Source organism: Lynx rufus, unplaced genomic scaffold, assembly GCF_022079265.1.
Source record: "Lynx rufus isolate CCGP_SWC_20201006 ecotype Redwood Valley unplaced genomic scaffold, mLynRuf1.p SCAF_12, whole genome shotgun sequence".
Classification (NCBI taxonomy): Eukaryota; Metazoa; Chordata; class Mammalia; order Carnivora; family Felidae; genus Lynx; species Lynx rufus.
Genome location: NW_025814826.1, coordinates 3165602 through 3178938, shown reverse-complemented (window position 1 = coordinate 3178938; position 13337 = coordinate 3165602). Strand labels below are relative to the sequence as shown.

The 13337-nt window shown below is 41.4% G+C and overlaps 1 protein-coding gene across 1 annotated transcript; it reads right to left on the bottom strand.

The window, feature by feature from the left end:
* Positions 1 to 2484: 2484 nt before the first annotated feature.
* On the bottom strand, positions 2485 to 2876 carry LOC124507384 (cytochrome c oxidase subunit 5B, mitochondrial-like). Its single transcript, XM_047073711.1, is given in 2 exon segments — positions 2485 to 2627; positions 2630 to 2876. Coding segments are annotated over 2 exon segments (384 nt in total). The 5' UTR covers positions 2871 to 2876.
* Positions 2877 to 13337: the final 10461 nt, after the last annotated feature.

Below are 13337 nucleotides of genomic sequence, written 5' to 3'. Positions count from 1 at the left end.
ATTGTTGAGACCAGGATTTGATCAGTTTTTTTGTAAAGAGCTGTACTGTAAATATGTGAGGCTTAAAGGCCATTCAGTCTCTGCTACAACTGCTCACAGAGAAAGCACCATAGATGGAACATAAACAAATGAGTATGGCTGTGTACCAATAAAACTTTGATTTATAGACACTGAAATCATAATTTAATATAACTTTCATGTATCACAAAATGGTTTTCTTCTTTCATTTTTTTAAACATCAAAAGATGTTAGAATCATCAAATTGTAGAATCAATTAGGAATTGACATAGCCTGAAGGCCACACAAAAACAGGAAGTAGTGGCCAGATTTGGCCCAGAGGCTGTGGAAGTAAGGTCATTGATGAGACAGGACAGAACCTAACCACCCATTGTGTGGGAAAGAGGAAGAGGTGGGAATGTGGCTAGAGCAGTAACTAGATATGTCCCCCATAGCAAGAGTTTTGGCATGTTGGAGAGCTGACTGGGGAGCTGGGATCTAGCCAGGCCAATGTCAGCAGCTAAGAACCATCTTTGCTGAACAGATGGTAGCAGGTCTCCATGCAGTGGCAATATTTCTAGTAGGGCAGGTGTTAACAAGAAAAGCCATCGGTTTGACATGGGAGCTCTGAGACATAAGGGCTATAGACCTAGGGGTACACAGTGCGGGCAGGTGGAGGAGCTGACAAGGTGATCAGGGTGCAGTCCAGTGGGCTGGGCATCACAGAAGATTCCAGTCCCTGTGGGGAAAAAAAAAAAGTGTCACTCAGTATTCAGGGAAGCAACTCTGTCATCAGGCAGGCTCAGAGGCATGCCTCACCTAGTACCCCATCCTAGTGATCTCTGAACAGGGCTTAAGGCCACAAGACAAACCCTGTTCCCACACTGTGGCAGCTATAATGCTCCTTATATTCTGCCAGGCATTTCCAGATCAAATCAAATACTAGATGAGACCGAGCATAAAATTGAGAAGGACCATGAAAGGCAGAGAGTGACAAGTGTAATTTGAGAGTGGATTCCAATATATAACAACAATTAGTAGAATCACTTATAAGAAAGATAGTTAGTTACCTTCAAGGATACTGACCTCATACTAGCTTTCTGGATCCTTGGGCAACCTGAAGCTTTAAGCCTCTTAAGTATTGAGATAAACCATGCAAGCTGTTGGTTATAAGATCTCAAATCTGACAAGTCACTGCATCCTAACAATACCCAGGAAATACTCCACTCTCAAAGGAGGTATCTTCAGACTCCATTTTGCCTGGACATTCCCAAAAGCCACTAGAAGAGCAAGATGGGAGGGACCTAGAAACTTTAAACTTCTGCATGGATCTTCAGGTCCCTGAATGTGATGGAGGTAACATTAAAACAAGCCCTGTAAATGTCAGAGCCCAGGGTGACTTGGAGTCTTATCTAGACCTCAAAGATAGAAACTATTAGCCTCAAATAACTAACAGAATTTTCTAATACACAATTTACTGAGCATACTGCCAATTGATTCATCAGCTTGAGTTCCCCTCACTTTGGAGGGGAAAATATTGAGCCATGTAAACACCATTTTAGCAGACACAAGTTGCTGGTCAACCCTAAGATACAGTTTTTACAGAAAAAAAGAGTTGCAGACATTTATTAAGAAGAAAGCAGTCAAAAAAAATGAAGATGGAGAATTGGTACAGTAGCAAATTACAGAAAAGTGAACAAGTATAATGTCAGAAATAAGTAGAAACAAAGAAAACTGGAGATCTAGCGGAGGAATTGTATTCTTCTGGAAGTAGAAGTAATAGATAAAGTTCAAAATGATAAGATAAAGGCCAAAAGAAAGAACATCCAAAATGGAAGATTTTTAAAATAGTAGTGCAAACTTAGAAATCTAAACCAACTCTGGAAAAAGAAAACTGTTTTGTTGAATAACAAAAAACTTTATTCCCCAAAATTAAAACTAAAATTACCTTATGATCCAGTGATTCCCACTTGGGTATAAATCCAAAAGAACTCAAAACAGTATCTCAAGGAGATATTTGCACACCTATGTTCATCACAGCATTGCTCACCGCTTCCAAGAGATGGTGGAAGCAACCCAAATGTCCTTTTACAGATTGATAAGGAAAATGTGGTGTGTGCATGCAATATTATTCAGCCTTTAAAAGGAAGGAAATCCTCACTTTTTTTTTAATGGGAGAAGGAACTAATGCAATAGCTAGTCTTTACTGGAAAGAAGAAACTTTACAGAACATTTTTTTTTAATTTTTTTTTTTCAACGTTTATTTATTTTTGGGACAGAGAGAGACAGAGCATGAACGGGGGAGGGGCAGAGAGAGAGGGAGACACAGAATCGGAAACAGGCTCCAGGCTCTGAGCAGTCAGCACAGAGCCCGACGCGGGGCTCGAACTCACGGACCGCGAGATCGTGACCTGGCTGAAGTCGGACGCTTAACCGACTGCGCCACCCAGGCGCCCCAGAACATTTTGAGTAAGTTAGAGCAGAAGGTCAGTGGGCCAACTGGTGGGGCACCAGCTTGTAATGGGTTCCACAGTGAGGGCATGACTGAGACTTGCCTTTGTGCAGCCAAAACCAGACGACTGCACTACTGTCCCCTTCACAGATGCGGTCCATCGCTCACTTGTTGGTAATGGGACTAAATTAGGGTCTTCCTTGGTGCCTGAAGCTGCCATTGGGCCTAGTATATTATATGGGTCCAGTCCCTTCCATGCAGCCATCATGACCTCCCTCTCCAGCCCAGTCACCTGCTGGTCTTCAGTAGAAACACCACCTCCAGGTGCTATGGAGTGCACTGCGGCAACTTCATTGGGACCACAGGCCCTAAGGGCTGGCACAGCCAGTGCTCCAACTCCACAAAGTAAACTTGAAGCCATGATGTCCACTACAAACAGTGACACTTCCCAAAATTCTCACTTTTGGTACAACGTGAGGAAACCTTGAAGACATTATGCTAAGTGAAAAGACACAAGAGGACAATTACTGTATGATTCCATTTATATGAGGTATCTAAAGTTGCTAATTCAGGGGCGCCTACATGGCTCTATCCGTTAAGCATCCAACTTCGGCTCAGGTCACGATCTGGCAGTTCGTGGGTTTGAGCCTCCCATCGGGCTCTGCGCTGACAGCTCAGAGCCTGGAGCCTGCTTCAGATTCTGTGTCTCCCTCCCTCTCTGCCCCTCCCCCACTCAGGCTCTGTCTCTCTCTCTCAAAAATGAAAAACGTTAAACAAAATTAAAGTTGCTAATTCATAGGAACAAGAAGTAGAAAAGTGATAGCCACGGTTGTGGCGAGGGGGGTGAGTGTTTAATGGATTTAGAGCTTCAGTGTTGCAAGATGAAAACGTTCTAGAGATCTGTTGCACAGTTATGTGAATATACTTAGCACTACTGAACAATACACTTCAAAACGATTCAGATGGTAAATTTAATGTTATGAGTTCTTCACCACAGTAAAAAAATCTATAAGACATAAAATTATTTCTTAAATGTGAATACAAAACCTAAAATTAATAAAAAGCATTATTAGTTGTAATAAAAATAGAATTTAAAAAGTTCAAGCCAAACCAAAACAAAACAAAAAAAAGTCTGGAACTGAATAACCCAAGGGAAACCCCAAAAGTACTGGGTCTTTCCCCCAGGTCCCAGTGAGTAACTGCCATATTTGGACACCTCAGTGTTGTTCTGAGCCAAAGAAGGCAGGTAGAGCAGTTGTTACCATCCTGTCTCCAGCCAGCCAGCAGCAAAGGCAGGCCCCAGCCCTCTGCCTGTCCTGTGTATGGTGACTGGGACCTGAAGCCTTCCTGCCTTCCTGTCTGCACCAGCCTGTGTCCTCCTTGAAGCTGTGTCATAAATAGGCATATGCCAGCACGTTGTTCTTTCTTAAGAGCCCAAGGACCCTGATTTAGATCACTGGAATACTTAACAGTAGGCTGCATATCCCAAAGTTCAAAAAATAAATTTACTTATCTTTGTTTGAAATTATTAATTTGGAGAAGCCAAATTAGGACCTTTACTGAAAGAGATCACATGTTTTCATATAATATTGGGAAGCTGTTTTAAAAGGCATTTAGGCTCTCCTACATTCTCCATGACAAGATGGGAAAGTTTCTTTACTTAAAATGTTAAGACTGGCCAAAGATTTTCTGTGCTTTCCTAATAAAAAATCAAGTAAACAAAGCAAAAGCTCTGAAATGCAAACAAACCTGGAAATCTCTCACATCAATTAAAAAATTCTCCCATACAACAGGTAATAATAAAATTTTCTCACTTTTTAAAAAATATTTTAAAATATTTTTTTTATTAAGTGAAGTCTACACCCAACATGGGGCTCTAACTCACGAACCCAAGATCAAGAGTTGCATACTATAGCCAACTGAGCCAGCCAGGTGCCCCAAAATTTGCTCACTTTTCTATACCCAGGATTTGACACATGAAGAACAGAGTAAATAATTATTGAATTGATAAAAAAGTGAATGAAGCATCCTACCTTCTCAGGGTTTTAATAAATAAGTAAGAGCTGACATCAGAGTGATTTCTCTAAGACCCACTAATTTTGGTCAAAACATGCTGAGATTCAGTGCTCCCACTGGGTAATTTCCAAGGCCCCCCCCCAAGTAAAATCATTTATATCTGTGGGACAAAAGGCACCCCGAGGGATTTAGACCTCCACCCACAAAGAGAACTGCAGATCAGATGCTGTCCACTGGGCATGCGCATCCTGAACATGAACAGGAATTCACTCGGAACCCAGGTGGGGGAGGGGAGTGCTATGGCGGCAGGTCCAGGTTGTGGATGACTCTCCCATATGTTTCTTATTTTTAGGTAAAAATGCCTTTAAAAGTAATTTTATTGTGCTCAACTCAGAGCAGCAGCTATAAGACCAGGACGCCCAAATCAGCTGACTTCCGGTCTCACCTCAATCTTCTTTGGGGAATGTTTACTATAACCTTTGGATAAATCGCCTTGGGTTCCTCCCTTATAAAAACTACGTTTAATAATAGCACCTACCTCAAAAGTCCCTTATGGGAATAAATGAAATAACGTATATAAAGCACTTAGTGAAATATCTGGCATAGAAGAAGCACTCACTAAAGGCCAGATTTTTTTTTGCTATGATGCAGATTGTGGTGTGGCCCTCCGTGTGTGTTATTCCAGAGATAACATGAACCATACATTTCTTAATGGGTGGCAAAGGACTTGACAGCTGACTTCCAGGTGCAAACAGAGACCAAGGGCACCCTGGCGTGTTAAAAGGCTGGTCCCTCCAGAGCTTAATCATCCTGATTCCCCAAACTGTTCTCATGATGCAAGAGGAGCCAAACCCAAACCTAACAGAGGTACACTGAGACCTCACAGAACCTTCCTGCGCCCGCCCTCCAATGTCCAGAGCGTACAGCGTCTGATGCAGTCACGCCACGGGAGGCTTGCACAGCCTGTCCACCAGCACATATTCTGAACACATGGGGCAGAGCTATACAGCTGCGGCTGACTCAGAGATGAACAGACTTCCAAAATGGAAAACGACACCATATGATTTCCCTCTGCATCTCCCTTTGAAATGAAAGCTTTCCATCATCCACCCCCTCCAACCCATCAAGTTCCAGCTGCACCAAAATGCATTTCTGGGATGAGTAATGGGTATTAGAACATCTGTAGACTCTTAGACGTGGTTTTATATTTGGGGACTTTCTGATTATTCCCACTCCGTCCTGTATGGTCACCCCCATATTAGCACCGCATAAATGGAAGCTGAGAGGATTTTGCAGTTCAGAGAGATTGCTTGTGACTGTCCCTTGAAGAGTTAAGTGGCCATGGCTGGCACGACTACAGGCGTGGATGCAATGTGAGCCCTGCAGGAGGCGGAAGGGGGAGTGAGACGGGCAGGTAGCAGGAGGCACTGGAGAGCCTGCCTCCGGGGACAGGCTGTCTAGGGCTGAGTCAGGCTTCCTGTGCCTCAATTTCCCCAAAGGTAAATGGGGATAATAACTGTGCCCACCCCACAAAGTTGTGCTAAGGATTAAATGTGTTAATATACAGTTAATGCTTAAAATGAGAAATGTATAGAGGCCTCCATCAAAGGGGAAAGAAGGCATATACATCATATGTACCTGAAACTACAATAAGGCTGTCTGGTAGGAAGGACAGAGAAGTCTGGGAGGCTGGGAGCCTTTGGGTGCCCTCATGTAGATCATGTGGGCAGTTATTCATGGTATCCATTGGGGGGGGGGCCTCTGGATAACCTTTGAACCCTTCCAGGACTTTCCAGCGGAATGCCCTCCCTAACCACCTTACCTAAAGGAGGCCCCCAGTACTCTCTCTACATCCCGTTTTCATCCAAGCACCAATCACTCCCTCTAATCATGTGATTTATTTTTTTACAGGCTTATTTTCTCTCATACCTGCTAGAAGATAAGCTCCAGGAAGCAGGGGCTTTCCCGTCTCGCTCTGGTACATATTAGGTACTCGATGAACATGTGAGATAGGGGGAAAAGGAAGAGAGGAAGAGTGAATGTAGAGAGGGAATGCAAAAGACGGAAGAAGAGGAGGGAAAAAGGGAGGGAGCACAGGTGGAGGAAGGGAGGGAGAAAGGGAGAGAAGAGAAAACCTAAAATAGAAACAATCCTGTAACATCCCTCAAACCGCAGACAAACGTGAAGCAAGGGCATCATGGCAACCACACCGAAGCTTTGCCCCTTCAGGCGGTGCCCCTGGAAACATGCACTGGCCAGCATTCAGTTAGAGCCCTGGCGCCATTTTTTTAACGACTAATTTCGGTCTGATAAAAATGAAGTTGCCACCAAACCAATAATTTCAATGTTACAAAGATTGCCAAATATTTTGTTAAGATTTTTCTGGTACATTTTCTTAAAGAAAGATGCATTTTAACCAGTCATTTTGGTCTACCTTTGTGACTTATTTATATACCATATTTTATAATTTTTAATGTTTATTTATTTTTGAAAGACAGGGACGGGCAGAGTGCAAGCAGGGGAGGGGCAGAGAGAGAGAGGGAGACACAGAATCTGAAGCAGGTTCCAGGCTCTGAGCCGTCAGCACAGAGCCCGATGCGGGGCTCGGACTCATGAATGGTGAGATCATGACCTGAGCTGAAGTCGGACGCTTAACAGACTGAGCCACCCAGGCACCCCATATATTTTTAATTACTACAGTGCTAAGTGGAAATTACTGTCTTTGGAGGGAGAATGCAGGGTTGAGATAGCTTCTTGAAGCTGGCTATAGAAATTCATATGATAGTGAGGAGGGCACCTTTTGGGATGAGCACTGGGTGTTGTATGGAAACCAATTTGTCAATAAACTTCATAAAAAAAAAAAAAAAAAAAGAAATTCATATGATATTCCACCAAAAAAGAAATTATTACTTTACCTAGAACTCCCTGGTGCCCTCAGTCCTCAGTTTGAATTCTTATTAATCACATATTTATATGCCATTTACAGTAATTCTTCTAACCTAGTTCTGATGTAATCACAATATACAAGGTATTTTTAAAACAATTCAAGATTATTTAGCTAAGAGAATCTTTCCTGTTAGATGTCCTTTAGAAATGAAGTTACTGGAAAATGCAAGGAGTCCTTGGGAGAGAAGGTAGGGAATCTGGGGAAAGCTTTTTAAACTAAGAGCCACCCCCATGCAGAGAAAGGCTCATTCTCTGCTCAGAGTTGGAGATGCCACCACAATGCATCCTAACCACTGTGTGCATTTTTAGGGCTCGCGCGCTGTGTCTGCCCTGCTAGCGAAGACAGAGATGTGTTCTACTTGCCTTGAATCTCAACACAGGGTGTAATTACAGAATTCGAGACTATTGGGGGATGAAAAATTACACAACCCAATTCATTCATCTTGGAAGCAAGGAAATGGGACAGCGTGGTTGGAGGAGGGGCCCTCTCTCGGGTCTCCTGTGGTCTCCCCAGGGTCTCCCTAGATGCCTCCTATCCTGGGCGACAGTCCTGTCTCCTCCCGGGAGGCATTCTCCTTCCAGGCCCTCACCTGAACTTGGAGCCCTCTGCCCTCCTGCCGCGGGTTCTCCCTTTCCATCCTGTCATCTCTCCGAGTTGAGCTTTCTACCTCCATTACTATCAGAAATCTTCCTTTTATTCCTTCTGTCCCTAGATTTGTCCTATTTCTTATGACAAGAAAAAGAAATCTCCCACAGATGGAGGAGGAAGGATTTTTAAGAGTTAAAATGGACATGAAACAGTGATTTAAATTGTATTGACGCCCACCCCACACACTCTTCAAGGGTCACTGCTTTCTGCACAACACACACGGGTGATGAGGTCCTGTCCAGAGGGATCCAGAAGGCCCTGTAGACACGAAGATCAGGGGTCACAGACTTCCTCTCTCGAAATGTGGTGTCTTAAGCCAGACCTTGATTTCCTTATCCCCAAAGGGCAGGCCAAGGTTCCTTGTCAAGAGACGTCTTGAAGGTCCCTCACAACATATTCCTTCAAACAGTTTTCTAACAAGATCCAAAGTCACTTCTCTAAGAAATACCAGCTTCTTAGAAAACCTTAACCTTCTGCTAAGGATTTAAAGTTATTACTAGCAGGTTGCAGTGTCTATCTGTCTAGCAATCACACACAGACGCACATCTCAAACATACACAGGTACACAACTACTTCAACAATTCTGTGCACTATGAGAACCCAGGTTAAAGCCACAAAACTGAATTTCTCCAGCTGCAGCTTCAGCCGCTGTATAGGAATCCCAGCCTACGACCGTATCTCCAATAATTCAAGCGTCTCCAGGGGTACCATAGGCGGATTCCAACAAGCCAGCCAATGCAACTAATGAGCAGTGACTTAATTACCTCTGTTTTCAGCTTTTCTCGCTGTTGAAATTACCTGTTGCTGCTGACATCTGATGTGCTTAGGCCAGAGTTTCAATATTTGTTCACTCGACACATTTGCTCACCCCCATAGCCTCTTTTCCTCCAGTCCTCTGTCACCACCCCTCAGCACAGCTCGCGGCTCTCGGCACTGGCCGTGTTCTTCTCCTGCTTTGCACCCTGGCTCAGGAGATGTCCTCTCTCACCACTTCTTCCAGGTGACTCAACCCACTCTTCAAAGTTCATCTCAAGTGAAAACTTTCCATAAAGCTTTCTCAGCTTCCTTCCCAGACTATATTTCTTTCTCTTATGAATCCCACAAAGGCTTTATGTCTCCTCTGTGGCAAAACAAAACTCTGCACCGTACCGCAGTAGTTACATATTTGTCTCCAGAGATTGTGAGCTCTTTGAGGGCTGAGAACATAGATCACTCACCTCCGTCTCCCAAGAAACCTCTAGCTCAACATCGTCCTACAGGAGAAACAATCATTGAATGTCACTGATTGATTAACCATCCATTGTTAATTACCCTTCATCTTTGGACAACTGAAAATTTGCAAATTATCCCCTAAGCTTTTGGAAAGCACCTAGTTACATTTTTCAAGCTTCTAGGGTTGTCAATTATAGTTAAAGTTGTTGCCAGTCACTAGAATTTCCGGAAAATTGTAACATATATATTCTTACTCTTTCCACCCATATCTGTTTATCAATGAATCCATAAAACGTCAAACAGGTAACAAAAAATTTAAACAAATATGGTACAAAGAATCCATAACCCTAAACCCTGTGCCCCACGCAATATTACCCACCAGAAATCTGGGCTTCCACTGGGGCTTTGTCTGTAGTGATTTCTAGGATGAGGCAAATCCTTTCAATATGCAACAAATGGTGTTAATATGAACCTTTTACTACAGCCAGGCTATCCTTCTGGCACAATTACCAGCCCTTCTTCTAAAATACCATTTTGGAAACTACAGTAGGATCTCCACTAGTCATTAAATATATGCTTACTGAGTACACACTTTAAGCAATGTTCTAGCCATTTAATATTAACAAAATGTAAAAAAAGCACTTACTCTTGTAAGGCCTATATTCAAGCAGGTAAATACACAATAAATATGACAGTCAAGTAAATTAAGTAGTATTTTAGAAGGTGGAAAAAGTTCTAAGTATAAAATAATAAGACATATCTCATTCTATATGCCAAAGATTAACTCAGGGGAACCATAGACTTAAATATAAGGGCTTATACCATAAAACTGTTAAAAGAAAACAGAGGAGAAGATCTTCATAATCTTGGATCAGACAGTAATTTCTTAGGTATAACATCAAAAGCACAACGATAAAAGAGAAAATAGATAAGCTTGACTTCATCAAAATCAACAAATTGTGTGTTTCAAAGACACCATCAAGAAAGTGAAAAGACAGGGACGCCTGGGTGGCTCAGTCAGTTAAGCGTCTGACTTCGGCCTAGGTCACGATCCCGCAATTGGCAGGTTTGAGTCCCACGTCGAGCTCTGTGCTGATAGCTCAGAGCCTGAAGCCTGCTTCAGATTCTGTGTCTCCCTCTCTGCCCCTCCCCCACTCATATAAATAATATATTTATATATTATATATTATATATTATTATATTATATATGTTATATTATATATAATATATTATATAAATTATATAAAATTTTATATATATCGGTTAAAAATGATAAATAACTCAATTTAAAAATGGCAAAAGATTCAGATAGAATACTCTCTAAAGTAGTTATGCAAATGGGCAATCAGCACACAAAAATATGTCCAACATCATATGTCATTAAGAAAATGCAAAACAAAACCACAGTGAGATATCACTTCACACATACTAGAAGGGCTATAAAAAAGATAAACAGTAACAAGTGTTGATAAGGATGTGTTACTGGTAGGAATGTAAAATGGTGCAGTCACTTTGGAAAACAGTCTAGCAATTCCGCAAAATGTTAAACATAGAGCTACCATATGACCCAGCAATTCCACTCCTTGGTGTTTACCAACAAGAATTGAAAATACATATAACACACAAAAACTTGTACAGGAATATTTATAGCGACAGTGGTCATAATAGCCAAAATGTGGAACCAACGCAAATGCTCATTAACTGATGAATAGAAAACAAAATTGTAGTGTATCTGTATAATATTATTCAGCCATAAAAAAGAATGAAGTATTGATACATACCACAACATCAAAAGCATTATGTTCCATGTAAGAAGCCAGTCAGAGAACACCACATATGATAGAATTCTATTTACATAAAATGTTCAGAATGGCCCAATAGAGAGGAATGGAAAGTAGGTCTATTAGTCATTTAAAAAGCAATTGAGATGTCTCCTCCTCTGTGAAACCTTTCATGGCAGAAGCAGGAAACCTGGTGATGTCTTATGACATCATATTGCAATGACTGCCTAGAATGTAAGTTCTATGAAAGCAAAAATAAAGTGTTTTGTTGTCTGCTGCATCCCAAACACCTAAAAGTGCTTAGCATATAATAGGGTTTGATAAATATTTATTGCATGATTGAAGGAATAAATGTGTTTACATGCCTACTCCTTCCTTCCCCATCAATAAACAATGTTCTTAATGTGAAGAAAAGGCCTCTTTCCATTTATTTTTGTGTCCCTAGTACCAATGGTAATATAATGCCTGGCACACAGTATATGTCCAATAAATTTTGGGTGAATTCATTAATCAATAAGAAGTAAAAAAATAAAAACTGATTTTGTCCCACTATAAGAAAATAAATTTGAAGGCCAATATCTTTGATAAACATAGATGCAAAAATCCTCAACAAAATATTAATAAACCCAATTCAACAGCTCATATTGTTAAAAGATATATAAAAGAATCATACACCATGATCGACAGGGATTTATTTCTGAGATGCAAGGATGGTTCAACATACTCAAATCAACGAAGGTAATATACCATATTTACACATCAAAGTATAAAAATCATATGATCATCTCAATAGATGCACTGCAAGCATTTAACAAAATTTGGCATCATTTTATGATAAAAATTCTCAACAAATTGGGTACAGAGGAAATGTACCTCAACATAATAAAGGCGCTATATGATAAGCCCACAACTAACACCATACTCAATGGTGAAAAGTTAAAAGCTTTTCCTTTAAGATCAGTAAAAAGACAATGATGCCCACCCTTGCCACTGTTATTCAACACACTACTGGGAGTCCCAGCCAAAACAGCTAGGAGGCAAAAAGAAATAAAAGGCATCCAAATGATTAAAAAAAAAAAGAAGTAAAATTATCTGCTTGCAGATGAGATAATATTATATATAGAAAACTCTAAAGATATCATCATAAAAAATTATGACATAAACAAATTCAGTAAAATTTCAGGTTACAAAACCAATGTTAAAATATCCATACTACCCAAAGCAGGATTCAAGCAATCCTGATCAAAAGTCCAAGGGCATTTTTCACAGATATAGAAAAAAATCCTAAAATGCTTATGGAACCACAAAAGACCCAAAATAGTCAAAACAACTTTGAAAACGAAGAACGAAACTAGAGGCATCACACTCTCTGATATTACAAAGCTACAGTAATCTAAATAGTATAGTATTGGCACGAAAACAGACAGAGATCAATGGAACAGAATAAAGCGCCCTACAGCCAATTAATTTATGACAAAAAAGCCAAGAATATACAATGGGGAATCTCTTTAATAAATTGTGCTGGAGGGAAGAGTTAAGATGGTGGAGTAGTAAGGGGACCCTCAACTTGTCTTGCCCCTTGAACACAGCTAGATAAACATCAAACCATTTTGAACACCTAGAAAATTGGTTGGAGAGTGGGAGAATAATCTGCATAATTTGAGGGAGAGAACACAACATGTACAAGGTGCAGAGAGGTGAATTGAGAGAAGGAAAAGCTGTGGTGCCAGAGGGGAGGGAGCCCTTTTCATGGAGAAGATAAAGACAGAGGAAAAAAGAGAGAGCAGCACATCAGATTTGTGCAAGAAAGCACTCCCCCTGAAAGCAGCTAGAGAGAAAGAGTGGAAACACACATAAGGAACCGTACAAGAAAACTGTTCCCCAAAACCACTGACAGGGGAAAAGGAGAGGGTTTCAAATTCAGCAGTTTTGGTTTTTTTTATAAACAGTGGAGCACAGAGTCTCAAGTTTCAGACATCAGCCCCTGGTGGTGCTCTAGTGAGGAAGAAAGGCAGAGCCCCAGGAGTGGACAGTGTGGTCTGAGGATCCCCTGGGTTGCATGGGGAGAAGCAGGTCCCCTTCACAGAGTGCATTTGGTAGAGGTGATGCAGCCTTTCCATGGGCAAAAGACATGGCAGGTGCCACCAAGCCACCATGTTCACCCGTATAGAAACAAAGATGCTGGCTGAGGGCAGCAAATCCTGGCACTGGCTGCATGTTGTGAATAACCATAAAATCAGCTGCTGCCCCTGCACAGAGGCATTACCATTTCCTGGGACAAGCT